Source organism: Herpailurus yagouaroundi, unplaced genomic scaffold (assembly GCF_014898765.1).
Source record: "Herpailurus yagouaroundi ecotype Mexico unplaced genomic scaffold, PumYag 186, whole genome shotgun sequence".
Classification (NCBI taxonomy): Eukaryota; Metazoa; Chordata; class Mammalia; order Carnivora; family Felidae; genus Herpailurus; species Herpailurus yagouaroundi.
The window spans coordinates 8,589,645-8,608,612 of NW_024412417.1; the positions used below are offsets into that span (position 1 = coordinate 8,589,645).

The window sequence follows — 18,968 nt, forward strand, 5'->3', positions numbered from 1 at the left end:
AAATTACTTTATCCCTCTTTTCTTTGAAGTTCTCTTAAATCTGTTGTTATTCAGTGTCTCTATCCAATTTCTCGTCAAATTGCCCTATTTGTAGCTTCCTAACGTTAACACCTCAATGCTGAAATGAAGCCTATAAAATGACTTAGGGGCTTAAACTGTGTGTGAGGCAGAACTGGTATTTAAGTCCTTAATGAAATTATGAGCTTTGAAAGTGTTGCATTTTGAGTTTACAGGGGTCACTCCTCTTTTTTTTTTTTCTTTTGCAGAGGGCGGTTAAGGAAGGGTGAGGAATACTCTTACTACACATTTATTACATTTATTGTCTTCTCTTTTAAAATACAATTTTCATGAACTAGTGATTTATGAGCAGTTCACACTGCTTGAAGGCATCTGTAAAGTTTGTGTATGTTTTTCCAACTCCCAAAGCAGTTTCTTTCTACTGGTCTAATTCTCGCAGGCAGAAAAGCTAAAATATGTCTCTCATTGCTTCCCCGATCTCTTGCCAGAAAAGTGAAAGGGGGCGGGGGACAAGAAAATAGAGAAGAAAAGAGCATGAAGGTGGAGAGAGGGAAAAAGGAGAAGGAAGGAGAAAAATGAAGGAGCATTGGAGCGCTGGAGCACTGATTGCGGACCAGCACATCCAGAGCGGCCACAGCGCGGAGCCACCGGCGCCCACTGGTCCCCAAAGCTGCCAATCGAGGCGTAATCCTGTAGGAATTTCTCCCGGGTTTAGCTGGGAGTCACATTGCCGCCTCCTCTCCCCCTGACGCCCGGAGGAGCTGGGAGAAGCAGGCAAGGGAGGGAGGGAGGGAGTGGGAGGAGGAGGAACAGAGGAGGAGGAGGAGGAGGTGGTGGAGGAGGAGGAGGAGGAGGAGGATCGGGGGAGGGAGGCGGCGGCGGGAGAGGAGGAGGGGCGCAGCCGCTGAGCCACTAGCCCCGCTCGGACGCGCTTCTCTCCAGATACTCCCGGAGCTCCAGCCGCGCGGACCGCCCGCCCTGACCGCTCTGCCCCCAAACTTCAGCTGCAGCTACATTCCAAGCCATCTAATTTATTCCTCAAAACCAGCAACTGAGCCGCGACACTGGGAAGGAGTCCGCGGAGGAGTAAAACAGCAGCAGAGCAAGAAGAGCTCTAGAGAACAGCCTCCCAGGAGCAACAACTCGGCTTCGGGAGTGTAGAAACCAACAAGTGAGAAAAGCGCCGCATTCCCGGGGCGCAGCCGCGGGCGGCGAGAGCAGGCGCAGGAGGAGCCAGCTAGCGCCCCTGAGCCGGGAGCCCCAGTCCCCGAGCCCAAGCCGCGGTCGTTGCGGCTGCTCTGCCCCGGATCCTTCTGTACCGGCTGCGCCGGGCGCTAGGCAGTAGGCTTCGTTTCGCCCTCGTTGCAAGCGGCGTCTGGGAGCAGCCGGTCCCTGGGGAATATGCGGCGCGCTTGGATCTTGCTTACCTTGGGCTTGGTGGCCTGCGTGTCGGCGGAGTCGGTGAGTGGGCCAGGAGGGGGAAGCGCGCGCCGTTTCGGGTGTTCGGGGCCGCGGGGAGTCCGCAGCGCCCGCGGGCAATCGGGCAGCGCCTCCTGGGGGATCCCTATCCCCGCTCCCCACCCGGACCTGGCGCTTGGTCCCCGGGGATCTACTGGGACAAATGCGCTCGCTCCTCCACCACTTTCCCCCTTGCCTTCCCTTCCCGCAGAAAAGCGCTGCTCGCCGGAGTTGCCGCGAGGTCCCCGGGGATGAGGGTGCGAGAATCTCAGTTTTGTCTAACCGCAGAGGCCCGTGGAGTCACTGGCAACTTCGCCCTCGAGGGGTCTTGCTGCCTGGCCCGAGAAGGACCTAGGGAAAGGGGGGGGGGGCGCAGAACAGTCGGAGGGCTGGCGAGGGAACCCGTCCCCTCCGCGCGCTGGGCGAGACCCAGGGACAACCTGGAAACTTTGGGGTCCTCTCCTCCACACATCACCCCCCACGCTAGCTTAGCTTTCCTACTCAGTTGAATGCAAATTCTGGGGAGGTGGGGTTCCGATTTAAGAAACCTGAGAGTGTCCAGGGAGGAAAGTTGCAGAAGTTCTTTTGTTTGATGTTCTCTGTGGCTGGGGCCAGGTAGCAGACACTTCGTGGAAAGGCTACCCCCCCGCTGAGGCCCCCGGAAAATGCTGGGGCCCGGGGCTCTGGAATCCCAGTCCTGCGGCGACCCCTCCTCCTTGAGGGGCGGAGGGCGGCCCCGCGGGCCCTTAGGGGCAGGAGGACATTTTAATACGGATTACACTGGAGTGCGGCTTGCCGGACCTGGCCGGGTGCGGGTGACACCAAGCTCGGCCTCGGGTCGCCTGGCCATCGGGGACCGAGGCTTTCAGCCTGCCACGCTTGTCCTCGCGGGCTCTGGCAGGGGTGCTTCCGAGGGCCGGTGGAGTTTCTTCTCCCGCCCGGGTCGGCTGCGGGCACCCAGCCTCCCTCCGGCCGCGGCAATGGGAACTTGGATTCTCCTCCTTTGGGTCGAGTTTCTGGGGCTGGAGTTTGTTTCCTACGTCGCCCGATGAGCGCCCTCTAAAGGGATCTGCCTCCTGGGCTTTTCTGGTCGGTGGCGGCCCCTACCTGGGCGCCCCGAGCTTTGCCAGGCTAAGGTGGAAGCCTGAGCACCCAGATACTGTCTGCAGCCTCAGTGCGTTCCGGGGCTTCGGTGACGGAGTGCAGCTGTTTCTGACCTTTTTTAGCTCCCCATACCTCCTCCTTTTGCCACCTAGTAACTTGTCCAGGGATGGTTTTGTGAATTTTTCCTCCTCGCCTTTGGAGTGTTACTTCCCTCTCCCTTCTCCCTCTTTTTGGAGTTGAAGCAGCAGTTCAGGAGTTGAAAACCTCTTGGGCACTGAGCAGCAGATGGGCGTTTTCCATCAGTGTGGGAGCCGCTGTGTGTGCCAGCAAGGTCCCCAAACGTTACTTGAGATAGAAAAGCAGGTAGAATTGTACACTGTACACAGAAGAGATGAGTATTTGGGTGCTTGGGCTGTAAAACAGAACTGCGAGCCTTATCAGTATTTCTCTTTGGCAAATGATGGGCTAATCCGTTGGGACTGGTAATCTCCCAGCCAGTTATGAACTTTGACTCATTGTACACAAAAAGGAAGAGATTCTCTGTTTATTTCAGGGAAAAAAAAAAAAACGTTATTGCTCATCTCGTTGCAAAACAGGGCAAAGGGAGAACTCCCTCTAAAGGTTTTCAAGAGAAGCCTGCCTAAAAGGCTGTACAGGGGTAAGGAAGTCCTTCTTTTGGTCAAATCCTGTTTAGGATTTGCCAGGAAGTGTTTGGGGATTCTCCAGAAAGAATGTCTCTATTTTCTGGTTCTCTGGATTTTTGCATAAATCTGATATTGCTCCTTAAGGAAGCTTTGTGGCTGAACTGTTTTCCTACCTGGTGACACCTTTCCCCTGAACTCTCTTTGTGGATCTAATATTTTTCATTTCCTACCAGGATTAGATGCTTTCCCAGTGAGCTCCTTCACTGTGGTCGATACTCTTTTCAGTAATTGGACTACCATCCAGAAGGGTGATTAGATATTTTTAAAATGTCAACTTGGAGACTCTAGCAGAGAATCTTTGTTAGGCTGTTTCAAAGCCCAGGATGGCCACTAGTCCATATCAATTACTTTTTAGTTTCTGTTTCATGTATAGCGGCATGAACGTAGGTGAAGTTGATAGACTTAATTTTTTCACAATTAGCTATTACAGCACGTTATTTCCAGTACCTCGTATTTTAATTTGAAAACTGCAGCAGTTTCCTGGGAATTAGAAGTAGTTAGAGGTCTTCCGAGCTTTAAGTCTGTCTTTGTAAAGAGGAAAGGAAAAATGTCTGCAGTTATTGAATTCTTGAGTTTTATACTAAGCACAAGGCAAGGTGAGGGCGAAGAGGTTCTTAGCAATGAAGGCTCAAAGCTATCTGTGAGAAGAAACTGTGGCCCTTCCTTTCTGGATGCTGGAGACAGCAGTGGTGATGCATTCATACTTTGCACCAGCAGGTTAGGGCTTTCGCTGCGGGAACACCATGTGAGGGGAAAGACTGACTGAGTGTGGCGGTAGTGATATGCTGCTGTTTTTCTATCCATTTCTTTTTTTAATGTGACTGTTTATCTTTAGAAATAATATATTGCAGACTGCTATAAACACATAATTGGAACTAGAAATATGTTTAAGAAGAGGAAGTGTTTTGAACTAGTGGAGTTTTATACACATGTTTCAGTGTGTGTAAATTAAAAGAAACTGTCAAGACATTTGGACCCGTGCGTTACCTCTCAGTGCATTATAAAAGGCAGCCCTTGGAAAGTTTGCATTAGAGAGAAAAATAGAATTGGAACCATATAACCTTTTTCAGTTCTTTAAAAAAATATATTTTGGGAGCGCCTGGGTGGCGCAGTCGGTTAAGCGTCCGACTTCAGCCAGGTCACGATCTCGCGGTCCGTGAGTTCGAGCCCCGCGTCAGGCTCTGGGCTGATGGCTCGGAGCCTGGAGCCTGTTTCCGATTCTGTGTCTCCCTCTCTCTCTGCCCCTCCCCCGTTCATGCTCTGTCTCTCTCTGTCCCAAAAATAAATAAACATTGAAAAAAAAATAAAAAAAAAAATAAAAAAAATATATTTTGGCTGCTCTAGTAATGAAACAAATTACTTTTGCTGGGGAATTTTATAGAATTTCTGTTTCTCTTTTAGTTGGGTGTTAGCAGTAGGTAGACATCATTGGAGAAAGATCTTGTAAGATCAGGCTTGTGAAAGATGGTTGTCCTAAAAGGAATTAGAGTTTGCTCTCCAATTCCTGTTCCTGGGGCCTGATACATCTAGTTTTGAAGGGCTGTGTAACATGATTACTCACATAGCACCTTGAGTAATCATTAGTTTGGAGAGGATTTCAAAAGATTACCTAGTTTTTTTCCTGGGCAGGACTAATTCCCAAGTCTCCAGAAGCCCTGGGAGACCTGCCTGGTCAGCCACAGGTGGCCTGGAGTCTCCTCAGGTTGGCAAAGCCCTGAGGCTGATCCAGCCACCCAGAATCCCGACAGCTCTGTCATTAAGGTTTATAAGGAGTCTGGTCAAGCCACTGTGCTATTTGGCCTGTCAGCTGGCAGTGATCCAATAGGTGGTATGAGGAATGTCATCTGGGTTTAGATTCTCACAACACAGTCCCTTTTCAACACTGCCAAAAATCAAACTAAATGATCTTGCTCATCATTTCCTTCTTTTTTTATATTAAAATTTGTTTAATGTTTATTTATTTTTGAGAGAGAGAGAGAGACACAGAGACAGAGTGTGAGCAGGGGAGGGGCAGAGAGAGAGAGAGAGAGAGAGAGACATAGAATCCGAAGCAGGCTCCAGTCTCTGAGCTGTCAGCACAGAGCCCGACGTGGGGCTCGAACTCAATGAACAGTGAGATCGTGACCTGAGCCAAAGTCAGAGACTTAACTGATTGAGCCACCCAGGTGCCCCTCATCATTTCGTTCTTACCATGGAAGAAGACTTGCCATTTCTGCCACCATCAACAGTACACTCCAGTATCTCAAAATCACCTAATTCTTTCATGGCCCAGAAGCCAAAGTAAACTTTTAGAGGAAAAAAAAACAAACAAACAAACCCAAAAAAGCAGGAAGGAATGAGGAAGAGGCTTTGATGAAAATAAGCTAGTCTTATTTACTTTTTTTTAGTTGTGCCAGTACCATCATCTTCATTCTAGGCTTTTGGATTTGAATTTTGAAGACATCCTTGACTCATTCCACTTTGTTGACGTCCATGTCCAGTTGGACGTTAAATCCACCTATGTGGTCATTCCACAAACACTGTTCAGCACCTACTGAATGCCCGAGAGAAAGCACTGAACAAACCAGGCAAACTCCTCTGTGTTCTTGGAGCTCACATTCTAGTGGTCCAGGTAGCTTCCTCTTTAGTTTTGTCTTTCTTGGGACCTGTGCCTTTATGTCAGCAGCTTTTTAGCTGTCCTTCCTGCCCAGATGTTCACCTGCTGTTTGATTTATCCTGTACCATTCTGATGGTGTTCCCATGGTCCTCAAACCTCCGTGTTTCCTTGTTATCATGGCATGGAATCTAACTAAATATCTCTGCCAGGTTTAGAAGATGCTCATAATATTGCTCTTTCCTATTTCTTCCCCCTTGATCACTCCCATCATGTCTCCCAGCACCTGCCCGCTGGCCTCACTGTCATGAACACTCTTGGGACACAGCCACCTCTTTAGTGTTTCTCCTTTAACATTCTGTTGATTCAGACCCAAGCCCCAGATGGCCTTTCATGTTTGAGCTCTTGTTTTTATCTTTCTGTAAACGATACAGCAGGCTAATGATGAGAATCGTTGGAAGCATGTAAAAATACAGATTTCAGGGCTTCATCTCAGACTTACATGATCAGTAGCCTGAAAGGGGGTGGGGTATTTTTATGAAGCATCTCAGATGATTTTAACGAATCAGCCACATTTGGGAACCACTGGTCTGGGTCACATACTTTTCCCCTTCTTATATGCCATTCTGTGTTGGTTGGTGGGCTCCTGGCAGTATATAGCTGTGTGACCTTGGGAACCACTGTAAACACGAAGGGCTTTGGCATGGGAGGCAGACAAGCTGGGTTCACATGCTGGTACTTTGCCACTTACTATAGTACTTGGACAAGATGCTACAACTCCAAGTCACTTGAAAAAATACATATGTACATGTGTATAATTTGGACCTGAATGCCTTTATGACATGATTATTGTGGGCATAAAATGAGGGTGCATAGGAATGGTGGTTGAGGCACAGAAAGTACTAAGTGGTTTTTTTCTTCCTTTCTTGGCCTCTGTTTTCTTGTCTATGAAATGTGGGAGCTGTATAAGATGTTCTTAAGCCCTCTGACATTCTAAGAGGTGAATTTTCTCTTCCATTGAGATTGATGCCATATAAGGGGAGGGCCCTCTTTTCACACATTTCACCCCTGCTCAGTGCTGAGCTTGGTAAATAACTGTTAATGATCCATACTTAAATGCAGGTGCCCGTGGCAAGGGCAGTCGGGATCCATCATTTCTGCTGAAGCTCAGTTTGCCCTGGCCACTGAAAGCAGTGTGTCTGGGATCAACTGAATCCACCAACCCATGGGTGTACCTGGGCTAGTTTGCCAGTTTTGACTCACTAGACCTCAGTTTCATCAACATTGCAGTGTTGGCATGAAGAGTAAACAAGACGAGGTCAAGTCCTGCAGTCATTGGTGTACATCCATGCTTCCTCCTGTTTGGTTCCATTGAGATTCTAGCAGACTGGAAGGAGAGAGTCATGTCTGTATTGCATGCTGCAGTGAAGCTGGTCATCTGAAAGGAGGTAGCAGGGCTGGTGAGGGAATGTTGGGCAGTGGGGGTGGGGGCAGTGGAGAAAGAGAGTATTTTTTGAGAGTAGAAATGCATGAAATTTCTCCTTTTAGCAATTTGAGTTTCGGTTCCTACTATTAAAAAATCTCACTGTGTTTTGACAAGTCTGTTTCTGGGGCCGCATTAGTTTTAGCAACAAGGCTGGAGGGGTGACTGCCTCTGAATAGCAAAGAACGCTGTTGAAATAGAATTGTGAATGTTTTTCTTGATTATCTCAAAGAATTGGTAGGACTGGGAGAAGGGGAGAAACCTTGAAGTCTTTGGAGATTTCCTATTTGAATTTCATATCAGCAGAGAGAGGCCAACTGGTATGCACTCAGTGATGTGAGAGCCAGCTCCTGGTCTTGGACTTCAAGCTATGGAAAATGTTGTTAAAGACAAGACACGTTTTTACATTTTTTTCCTCTGCTGTTCAATTCATTTTGTCGAAAATGTCACAAAGATGCAGAAAGTGTGCCCTTTACAAAGCATTTGGATGTTTATTTTCTTTGATGATTATACAGGTATATTAAATACAAATAGTACTGGTATTTAAGGAGTATGTGCAATTAATAGAGTTTAGTCTCATGATAAGATGACACATGGAATGAGATACTCTTAATCTTAAGGGAAGATTATTTTTTTCTAGTTCTTACCAAGAAAGAGTAAAAGTCAAATATTAGTTTTGTGTGGTATATTATTAAATATAAAGACAGCAGAAATAAATGTACAACATTTAGGGCAAAAGTGAGGTTTTGCATACATGCAGTTCATTATCTTAATCCCTGTGGGACCTCAGCTTCCCTGTGTATAAAATGATGGAGTGAACTAGAAGAATTTTCTGTCTTTAGCATTTAGTTTTTCTATATGCTTCCGGGTAAGATTGGAGAAACGTTAAGATTAACTTAATCAATAAGTAATTATTAAGCTCCTGCCAAATACTTACTATTTTATTACTGAAACAAGGAATTCATTCACATTACTGAAGGGTAAGTCATTTCCAAGAGCTGATGGTGATCAGTTAACTTGAATGGAGTGTTCATCATGTACTGGGATTATATACGTTGCTCTGAATGTTCATGATCTAGTGTTTTCTCATATTTTCTGATACAAGCCAGTGTAGCATGAAGTTGATGTGATGGAATTCACTTTCAGTCTCGACAGAAGAAAACATAACTTGTTGATATAATTTGGGGGCTTTTTTTCTTTTATTTATTTATTTTGAGAGAGAACAAGAGCCTGTGAGTGGGGGAGGGGTAGAGAGACAGATATTCCAAAGCCTCCTGACATGGGGCTCGAACTCATGAACCATGAGATCATGACTTGAGCCAAAATCCATAGTTGACACTTAGCCAGTTGAGCCACCCAAGCACCCCAACTGACACACCCAGGTGCCCCTAATTTAGAGGGCTTTTTAAAAAAATCTTTTTTAATGTTAATTTTTGAGAGAGAGACAGAGCATGAGCAGGGGAGGGGCAGAGAGAGAAAGAGACACAGAATCTGAAGCAGGCACCAGGCTCTGAGCTGTCAGCACAGAGCCCAGTGCAGGGCTTGAACCCATGAACCATGAGATCATGACCTGAGCCAAAGTTGGACGCTCAACCTAGTGAGCCACTCAGGCACCCCTTAGAGGGCTTTTTAAGGCATAAGTCACTGACGGGTCTCAGGCATCTCATTTGGTTTCTGGCCTAGATGCCCATTTCTAGAGGGGGGACCTTAACTGTTGCCTTCCCCTCAGCTCCTCTCTGTAGCACTGGAACCCAGTGTAAGTGCTGTGGTCACCACAAACAAGAATCTAAATTAGCAGGCAGTATGGTAGACTGGCTCAGAGCCTGGTCATTGGACGTCAGACTTGCCTGGGTTTGAATCCCCTTCACTGTGTAACTTGAGACAGTTTTCTTAACCACTCTGTGCTCAGTTTTCTCCTCTATAAAATGGAATATTCTAAACAAGATTTTTAGGGTTATGCGAGACAGAATATGTAGGAGCTTTTAACACATGTTCATGTTTTATGTCATGTGTTAGTTACTATTTTTCTGATTCATGGTTTTCTGCCTGCTTAAAGAGTGGGGGCTTTGTACACTACATGGGCTTATCTGATCAGCTGCAGCCCAGAGAGTGGCCCAGGAGATGAACGATTGAGCCTGCTCTTTTTTTTTCTTTTTTTTTTTTAATGTTTATTTATTTTTGAGAAAGAGACAGAGACGGTGTGCGAGTGGTAGAGGGGCTGAGAGACAGGGAGACACAGAATCCAAAGCAGGCTCCAGGCTCTGAGCCATAAGCACGAACCGCGAGATCGTGACCTGAGCTGAAGTCGGATGATCAACCGATTGAGCCATCTAGGTGCCCCGAGCCTGCTCTTTCATAGCTGGGGTTCTCTTTGCTGATTTGAGGAGGCCTAGCTCTATGTTGAGACATTGGAGATATGTTTGGATTCAGCTTTTCTCTAAACATGGGTGATGTGAGAGGATATGTCATTAGTTATTTCTGAAAGGGTCTTTGCAGGAACTAGATGAAGCTGTGAGTGTTAAGATGTGAATGCCCATTTTTTCCAGTAATTTTACCTTTTCAAATCTATCCAAAGGAAATAGTCATAGCTGGGTAAAATGTGTTTATTGAAGATTTATTAATAATAGTTAAAAAATGGAAACAACTTGTGTGTATAATAATAGATTAGTTAAATAAGAGTCTAAATTATACATTAAATATACAGCCATTAAAAATATGTTTGAAGAATGTTTATAACTTGGAAACTGTTTATAATAGACAAAAAGTCTGATAAAAAGCTATATATAGTGACACTAAGGTTATATTAAATAAATTTATATGTGTATGCATAGATCTGTACATGTGATAAAATGCACAGAACTAAATATATGCATCCACACAGATACAAACGAGTACAAGTGAAATTTAGGAACTCTGAATAAGATTAGTGGATTGTGTCAATGTCAATATCCTTGTGATAGTCATGATAGTTTTATGAAATGTTACCATTGGCGGAAACTGGATAAAGAGTAGAAGAGATTTCTTTGTATTATTTCTTACAACTGCATGTGAATCTGTAATTATCTCAACAAAAAAAATCAATTTAAAAAAATGGCGCCAGATGCAGAGAGTTTTACAAGTACGTTCTGCCGATCCTTGAAGGAGTAGATAATAATTGTTGTTATAGGGCTTCCAGAATGATAGAGGCTGTTCTTCTTCATTTTATCAGGTTAGCATTACTGTATGTCAAAATCAGACAGGGAGGGCATAGGAAACAAATCTACAGGCCAGCTTCACTTATGATGCCAAAAATTTACGTATAACATTATCAAACTGAAAATGGCAGCTTACTAAAAAACTGATGGAGCCAAATAGAGTTTATCCAAGGAAGGCTTCAACATCAGAAAAGCAATGCAGTCAACAGTTGAAGGGAGATAACAATATAATCATCTCAATAGATGCAGGAAACATCTGAGAAAAGATTGTAAAAATGTTAATACAAGGGTCTCTAATTTCTGGTTAACTGAAGGTTTACTATTTAGGGTTAGTACATCTGTGCTGATGGCTCCGATTCACTTGACATGTTTAGCAACCGAAAGATCACTGTTTACTGAGTCGTGAGGCAACAGTGTCTAGTTGCCTGGGTGACAGGTGTGTGACAGTGCAATGAAGTATGGGGTCATAACATATGTAGATTCTAATCCATATGAACTTGTAGTTCTGGCTTTGCCGAGTTTCAGTTTTGTGCTCTCCCAAATTAAGATGACACAGGAGATGGTCTTCAGGGTTTTGGAATCCAGTGTATTGGGGTTTGGTTTTCGGTATTACCACTTGAAATCCACGTGACCTCGAGGAAATTTCTTATCATTTCTGACCTTGTGTTTTCAGTGTAAGACCGAGAATTATAATATTTTGCTTTTTGGTTATTTTGAAGATTAGCTTCAATAATGACTGAAAACTTCTAACGTGCTTTAAGCACATTTGATTCTCTTTCCTTCTAGCTTTAAATTTTGTGATTCTGGAATACATTCTACGTGCATAAATATGTATGCATATGTTTTTTTTTGTTTCTCACTTGCATTTTGACCCCTGACACCAAGGGCCATGTATTTTCACAAATTTATGACCAGTTTATTTTTTACCAGGCAGGGTGTGATGCCGAATTATACTTTCTTTTCTGCCATCATCTGTTTCCTCAGTTACATTCAGCTAAAGCTCAAAACAGACTTGCATATAAGTTGAAAATTTAGTTAAGACTTCATGAAAGCTTCATAAAACCTGACATAGTACTTGGGATTACCATTGTAAATGCTTACAGAAGGTCAGTATTGGAATCTTATGCTGTAAACCCTGATTTATCTGTTAGGTTTGCTAATGAATTAAAATCTTAATTTTATTTCTGCCCCACTTTGAACTCATTTAGATAAGAGTGGTGAGTATTTTTATTTCATAATTTGGGCATCCCCCTGCCTTTTGAAAGTTCACATTAGGCTATTGCATTTTTATGTAAGACCTATCTTAGTACCTGTTTTCACTAACTGAAAGAAATCTGAAGAGAATTTTCGCTTTTACAAAACAAGGCAAGAAGTGAAAATACGTTGAGCGTTTGTTTTGTGGTGAGCCATTATGGAGGTGGCATGTACCCTAAGCATCAAGAGGGGCACTGCCAGTCTCCTTCCTGTGGAACTACACACAGCATCTTCGCATCAAACCACTGCAGCTTTGAACTGTGTGAGCATCTGTGCTTTACCTTGATTCATTTTGTGTATCCATTAGCAAGATGTGTCCTAAGATACCAGAAAAGCCTAAGGGAGGTTATTTTTTGGGTCTGGGAATGCTCAAAGGTTTTCCCGTATAAATTACTGGTAATTGCTTCTTCGCTTTCTGCCACTTTGGCTTACGAAAGGTTTCATGGGAACTCTCTGCTTTTGGATAGTGGGAGGAAACTGTATTAGATTTGATTAGATTTTGTAATGGTTCTGATTGGTTATTGAATGAAGTTTTATGTTTGGTAAGTCAATCAGTTAAGACTTAAATCATCTTGGCACATTGACCAAGAGCAAAGCTCTTTGCTGGTCTTGCAAGGTAAAAAAAGAAATTACGACATGATACCTACCTTTAAGCAACTATCATCTACCTTTTGATTATTTAGGGGAATTGAAGATGTATTGGGCCCATAGATAACATGTGCATTATATGTATCAGTCTGAATCTAGTTAGACATACCTAGCAATCAAAACTGCCAAAGAACTATATCTACAATTGAGAGGGATAAGAAGAACCCCTTGTAGAAGAGAAGTCACTGCTTTCCCAGAAAAGCAAAAACAAAACCTTCTTTGAAGTGGCATGATGTGTTGGAGAAAAATAATTCTATTCATGACCTGAAGACATTTGATGTTCAGATTTTTTTCTCTTTCCCCATCTGTTCTCTGAGGAAAGACATCTGGGTATTAAGATGTATGAAAGACACAAAGATTAAGAAATTGTTTAGAACCTGAATAATTTCTTGGTGTTTGTATCCAAGGGGAAAGAAACCTTACGTTTCATATAGTCTAATTTTCCATACTCTATGAACTTGGGGCTCTGACAGGTGAGAACTGGACCTTATGTGTTTGGCTAAGATCAAATCGTCTTAACTGATGAATGAAAGAGGTGTAAAAGTGTCAGGATGATTTTTATTTTATTCTTTTGGACTCTGCCTTTTCATTATGTAACAATGGATTTAGAGCTGGAATTGACTTTTAAAGGGAAACCCATCAGTATTTGTCCAATATCATATAGTTAGTGGTAGAGCTATATATTGGACCTAGGCCATCTGATTTGTTAGTATTTTTTTTTTTTTTTTTTACCATAAAACATTCCCTTTCTGGCTCTTTCTTCTCCTTCATTGTGCACATTAATGATTAGCACCTAATACACTTACTTCTGGACCATGGTTGGTACGTAAATGCAATATCAAATGGAACATACATTATATGTTATATGCTCTGAATCAGTGTGGTTAATGTGTTCTGTGCAAAATGAATAATTTAAAATGATGTTTAGATAATTTTTTAACTTGCAGCAAAACTTGTGCTCTGGTGGACTCGATTATTATCCACAAACATTTTGGCTAATTCAGGGAGGAGAACAGAAAGCACTAGGATTTGGAGATACCAGGGGCTGACGTAAATCCTAGGAAGATTGTGGAGACTTGTAGACAGAAAAGGAGATGAAAGTTTCTTGGAGATAGGAATCAAAACTAGAAGCAAAGTACTCATGAATTAATACCACATTTTATGGGATTAAAAAAAGCTGCTATGGTAGGTTGAGGGAAGAAGAGCGTTCCTTAGATTTTTATACTAAAAATATGTCAGTGCTTTCCTGGAAAAGAGAGGCTGAGGCACTTCTGATCCAGGTAGAGGTACTTTTTTGCTCAGTTCCTTTTGCTGGTGTTGGGCGTAGGGTCATCTTTTCTCCCAACATTTTTCTCTTGAAAACATTTTTGGTAAATCTTAGCGTAATAACATAAATATATTTGCCTCATAGTTTTTCAGAAAATTAGTCTGTGGGGTGGTATTTTTAAGAAATGAATTTTATTAAAGGACACTAACATTGAAAATTACTACACAGACGTCCTACTATGTACTTAGAGCCATGATAGACACTTTCCATTCTTGTCTGTAATTGTCTCACAACTGCCAGGCGGTGTTTGCCACGACTGCATTTTATGTGGCCTAGCAGAAGTTAGATCCTCGTGTTTTGGGGGCTTTTTTTTTTTTTTTTTTTAGCTTTAAATAGCCCTGACATGATACTATTATCTTTCAAGAAAGCAGTGAAAGTACTTAAATGTATAACCAGTTTTTAATACGGTTTAACAGGTGTGGCTCAGAAAAATGAAGTGTCACACTTCATTTGCATTGGTTGTCCAAATACCCTAGATCACCCATATTCCTTTTTTTTTTTTTTAAGTTTATTTATTTATTTTGAGAGAGTCACCAGGGGAGGGGCAGAGAGAGAATCCCAAGCAGGCTCTATACCAGTAGCACTGAGCCCCACGTGGGGCTCGAACCCATCAAACCCACAAACGGTGAGATCCTGACATGAGCTGAAACCACGAGTTGAACACTTAACTGACTGAGCCACCCAGGTGCCCCACCCATATTCTGATTTCTTTACCAACGTGGAGCTTATTGCTTTGATGGCTTCTCTCCATAAGCTTGTGTCTGGTAACGGGGGAACTAAGGAGTAGAATTCACAGGGTCTCTTTAAATTCTCAGCTCTGCCAGTGTCTGGCTGTGTGACCTTGGGCAGATTACTTAGTCTCTCTCTGCCTCAGTTTTCTCATCTGTAAAAAGGAGATTAGTCACAGTAGCCACCTCATGGTGATGCTGTGAGGATTAGTGAGTTCTTGCATGTCAAGCATTTAGAAGCGGGCCCGCTGTGGAGTCAGCACTGGTCTCTGTTGATGCTGATTGAAATGGATGGCTGATTAGATGTGCTGATCAAAGAAGAGAGGATCCTCTTCGGAGGTTTTGAACCTGAGACTGAGAAAAATGATGGTGCCATGGACCAGATGGGAAAGAAAGAATAGGCTGATTTCTTTCTTTTTTCTTTTCTCAATGTGGCTATTGTGTTTTGGTGAAAAGAAAAGGTATTTTAGCCTCTCTAGCTCTTAGCTCTGGAGAGTGAGGGGCATGTTCTAGATCACTGACTCTCACCCCTTCCTGCTCATTAAACTCATCTGAGGAACTCTGGAAAGCTCTGTATGCCTGGGCCCCACCTGGGACATCAGAGTCCGTGGGGGGTGGGGCCCAGCTGGCTGTAAAAGCTCACCAGGTGATTCTAGCTTCCAGAAGGTTTGAGAACTACTGCTCTGGGTGCCTTCATGGACTCCTCCAGCTTAGAGGCAAATCTAGCAGGTAAGATTTTGTCTTCTTCTTCTTCTTAAGTTTATTTATTTTGAGAGAGAGTGAGAGAGAGAGAAGGAAAGCATGAGTGGGGGCAGGGCAGAGAGAGAGGGAGAGAGAGAATCCCAAGCAGGCTCCTTGCTGTTAGCTCAGAGCCCGATGTGGGGCTCCAACCCACGAACTGTGAGATCATGCCCTGAGCCGGGTTCAGATGCTTCACCAACTGAGCCACCCAGGCACCCCAAGATTTTGTCCTCTTAAACCATGTTTCCTATTGCTTGTGACCAAGCCCCATGGATTGCAGTGGCTTCCCAGGACTGCCCTGCTGCCCGTCACAGTCCAAAGCTGTATACAAGAGGATATGCTTGCTCCCTTTGGGATTCTTCCTTTTCTACTCTTCTCTTCAACATCTTTTTCTGTTGGCTCATACTTTTCTGATAGTTTATGTTGGTAGATTATGATACGTGCCCTTTACACAGAAGATTATATACGTATAAATTAAGTCTTTCTGAGGATGTCTTTAAAAAAAGGAAACATTTCCCTTTCCTTTCAAAAACTTTCCTTAGTGGAACAAAGGATGCTTGTCCTCCTGGCCTGGTTGCAGAAAAGCATGTTTGGTCAGCTTATTAGATTTGCCTGAGTTCATGCTTTGAACAGAGAGATTGTGTTTTCCTGATTGGGAATGTGTCCTAGAACTTGTCTGAAGTTACTGATCATGTATAAGCCCCACACACGTGTCTTAATGATGGTCCTTTTCTTCAGTTTATACTTTATTACTTCAGCTCAGCTACTTGGACCTCGTTCAAGTTGAATTAGTTCCATGGAACTCTACTGTTTCCGGGGTTGAAGTAGGGAAGAGCGAGTGCTTTTGGCTATCCTGTGAATAAGACGTTTGAGTTGTCTTTAGTTCTTGCTTCAGTAAAAAAGCAGCGGCCCATTATCTAATCTATTCATAGTTTACTTTGTTCAGATATCTAATTTGGGAACATGTTTGCCCTCACTCAATTCTGAAACACAGTTTTCCATCCCTTGAATAAAGGGGGCTATCTTTAATTGACTCAGGGAAAAAAAAAACCTTGTTTAAGAATTCGAGTTTTCAAAGCTTTTAAAAATTGCTCTGCAGGATAACATTAAAGTGCTCACCCTTTAGAAACTGCCACTCAACATGTATCTGTCCCACAATGGAGTTGGAAGGAGGATTATTCTGAGCAAGCTGTTAAAATAAACCATTTGCTAGGATTCATATGCTTTTAAACCTAGTAAGTCTGTAATATCTAGAATGAAATTCAACATTGCTGGGTTTTTTTTGGGGGGGGGGACAATCGGTGTAAATGTCTTTCCAAAGTATGAAGCGTACATGTAGACTAATCTTAGAAATTAAGGGAGTGGAAATGTGAATTCTACCCCCCCGAACCTTAGTGTGTCCCTGACACATAGATGTTGCAGAGCGCTGATATAATACAATTTGTACATAGAAGTGTTTGTTCTCATGGGGCGCCTGGGTGGCTTAGTCAGTTAAGCTCAGGTTATGAGCTCATGGTTTGTGGGTTCAAGCCCTGCGTGCGGTTCTGTGCTGACAGTTCAAAGCCTGGAGCCTGCTTCAGATTCTGGGTCTCCCTCTCTCTCTGTCCCTCGCCAGCTCACGCTTTTCTCTCTCTTTCTCTGTCTCTCTCACAAATAGACATTAAAAAAAATTAAAGAAGTGTTTGTCCTCAGTGGAACTTGGAGTCTATCGGGAGAGTCATTAACCCAGGCATTAGGTCAGTTCTCTAAGTGTGGACAGGTCAGCAGTATCTGCATCACCTAGGAACTTGTTAGAAATGCAGCTTCAGGGCCTGACTCCAGACCGACTGAGTCAGAAATCTGAGAGTAGGACTCTGCTTTAAAAAGCCCACCGGGTGATTCTGTTGCATGCTACTAGAGATTGAGAGCTACTGAGAGTGGTTCCCACCCCTGCTGTCCCAGACACTATTGAATGAGAGCCCCTGCTTGTGGGGCCCGGATATCAGCGTTTTGTTTTTGTCTTTTTTTTTCTGAGCTGCCTTGGTGATTCTAATGTGCAGCCATGCTTGCGGGCCGCTGCATTAGGGCCTCGCTACTCAAAATGTGGACACCAGACCAGCATGAATATCACCTGGGAGCTTGTTAGAAATACAGAATCTCAACCCCACCTGAGACTACTGAACTGTAATTTGCATTTTAACAAGGCTTCCGGCGACTCATAAGCACATTAAAGTTGGTGAAAACAATATAGAAATAGTGAGTTTTCTTCCTAGAAGCCGGTTCTAGAATGCCCTTCATTTACAAGTTTTGTGAGGTAGGCAGCACAGCAGCTTTGTTTGGCTTCTGCCTGGTGTTGACTCAGGGAAGCTGGCATCAATCCGGGGGAGACAGTTGGCATGGTAGCTATTGCTAAAAGGACCTGGGACCCTCGGGTGTAACAACAGCCCGTAAGCCGTCATCAAGGGAGTGATGGCAGTTAAGACGCTTGCAGGTGCTAGCAGCAAAAATCCCAACGCAGATTGGCATGAAGAAATCAAAAGAAACATTGTGGCTCAGGTAATGGGGGAAGTCCAGGAATGTGAATAAAGGAAAAGATAAATCTGTTTATCTTTGGCAGATTGGTAAGTGCTTTTCTTTTAAAATGTTTTCAGTGAAGTGGTTTGCATCTTTAACTGCTAAAGATTGTATAAATAGAGGCCTTTAGCACATCAAACAATGGTGAGTGCTACACAAAGGATGAATTGCTGTGTTTACCCTCTCATTTGCAAGATTTTGTTTCCTTCAAAAATATATATATGTGTGTATATTATATACATATATATGCTATATATATGTGTGTGTATATATATATATATATATGTATGTATCTTACTCATTACAGAGAGGATTTGAGGTGATTTCCATGACTGCATACCTTTTCCACAACCTTTAGAAGAAATTATATAAATGGTTGAATTATACTCCTGCAACCAGAGCTTTCTAAAAGCTTACCGTGTGATGTTTTTTGAAAAAAGTTTTAACAGTCTTAAATGATAGAAAAATAATACATGATATTCAAAATAACATGCTATTTCCAAGCTTCTCAACTGAATGCTTATTGTCCTTTTAATAAAAATGTGGACTGCAGGCACATTTGATGTAAATGAATTAAAAATTTCATTTGCCCAGAACTTTGTGTATTACATTAATATGATTTACCCAAAACACTATTGTTGGTTTAATAAATATTAAGAGAACATTTGTGAGTTGCCTCCTGGTGTTTGCTGTTTCTCTCCTTGGGCATTAACTACTCTTGTGAGTCTTTACCAGGCTGTTTTTGTTGTTTTGTGCCTTGAGGTATAATAGAGGCAGAGAACCTGGAAGATTCAAACAAATTCCATACCATAAACTATTTGCAGATGTGTTTAGTATTCATTCAGAAGAATTAGTCTATTTAATATAAAATTACTTTCTTTTAGTACTCTAGAAGTGCAAGAGGTTCAGTTTTTATTTTACTGGAAATTTCAAAAACAGGAGTAAAAAGATTTTCTGGGGGTGCCTGGGTGGCTTAGTTGGTTGAGCATCTGGCTTCGGCTCAGGTCATGATGTCATGGTTCCTGAGTTTAAGCCCCGCATTGGGCTCCCTGCTGTCAGCGCGGAGCCTGCTTCGGATCCTTGTCCCCCTCTTCTCTCTGCCCCTTCCCTGCTTGTTCTTTCTTTCTCAAAAAAAAAAAAAAAAAAAAAAAAAAAAAAAAAAA

At 43.1% G+C, this 18,968-nt stretch overlaps 1 protein-coding gene across 1 annotated transcript in view; it reads left to right on the plus strand.

The window, feature by feature from the left end:
• Positions 1 to 910: 910 nt before the first annotated feature.
• The window catches only part of SDC2 (syndecan 2), a 103,841-nt gene continuing 85,783 nt past the window's right edge, over positions 911 to 18,968 (plus strand). Inside the window, exon 1 of the mRNA XM_040494065.1 lies at positions 911 to 1,479. Within this exon, the coding sequence (XP_040349999.1) occupies positions 1,420 to 1,479 (60 nt within the window). The 5' untranslated portion in view covers positions 911 to 1,419. The remainder of the gene's footprint in view (positions 1,480 to 18,968) is intronic.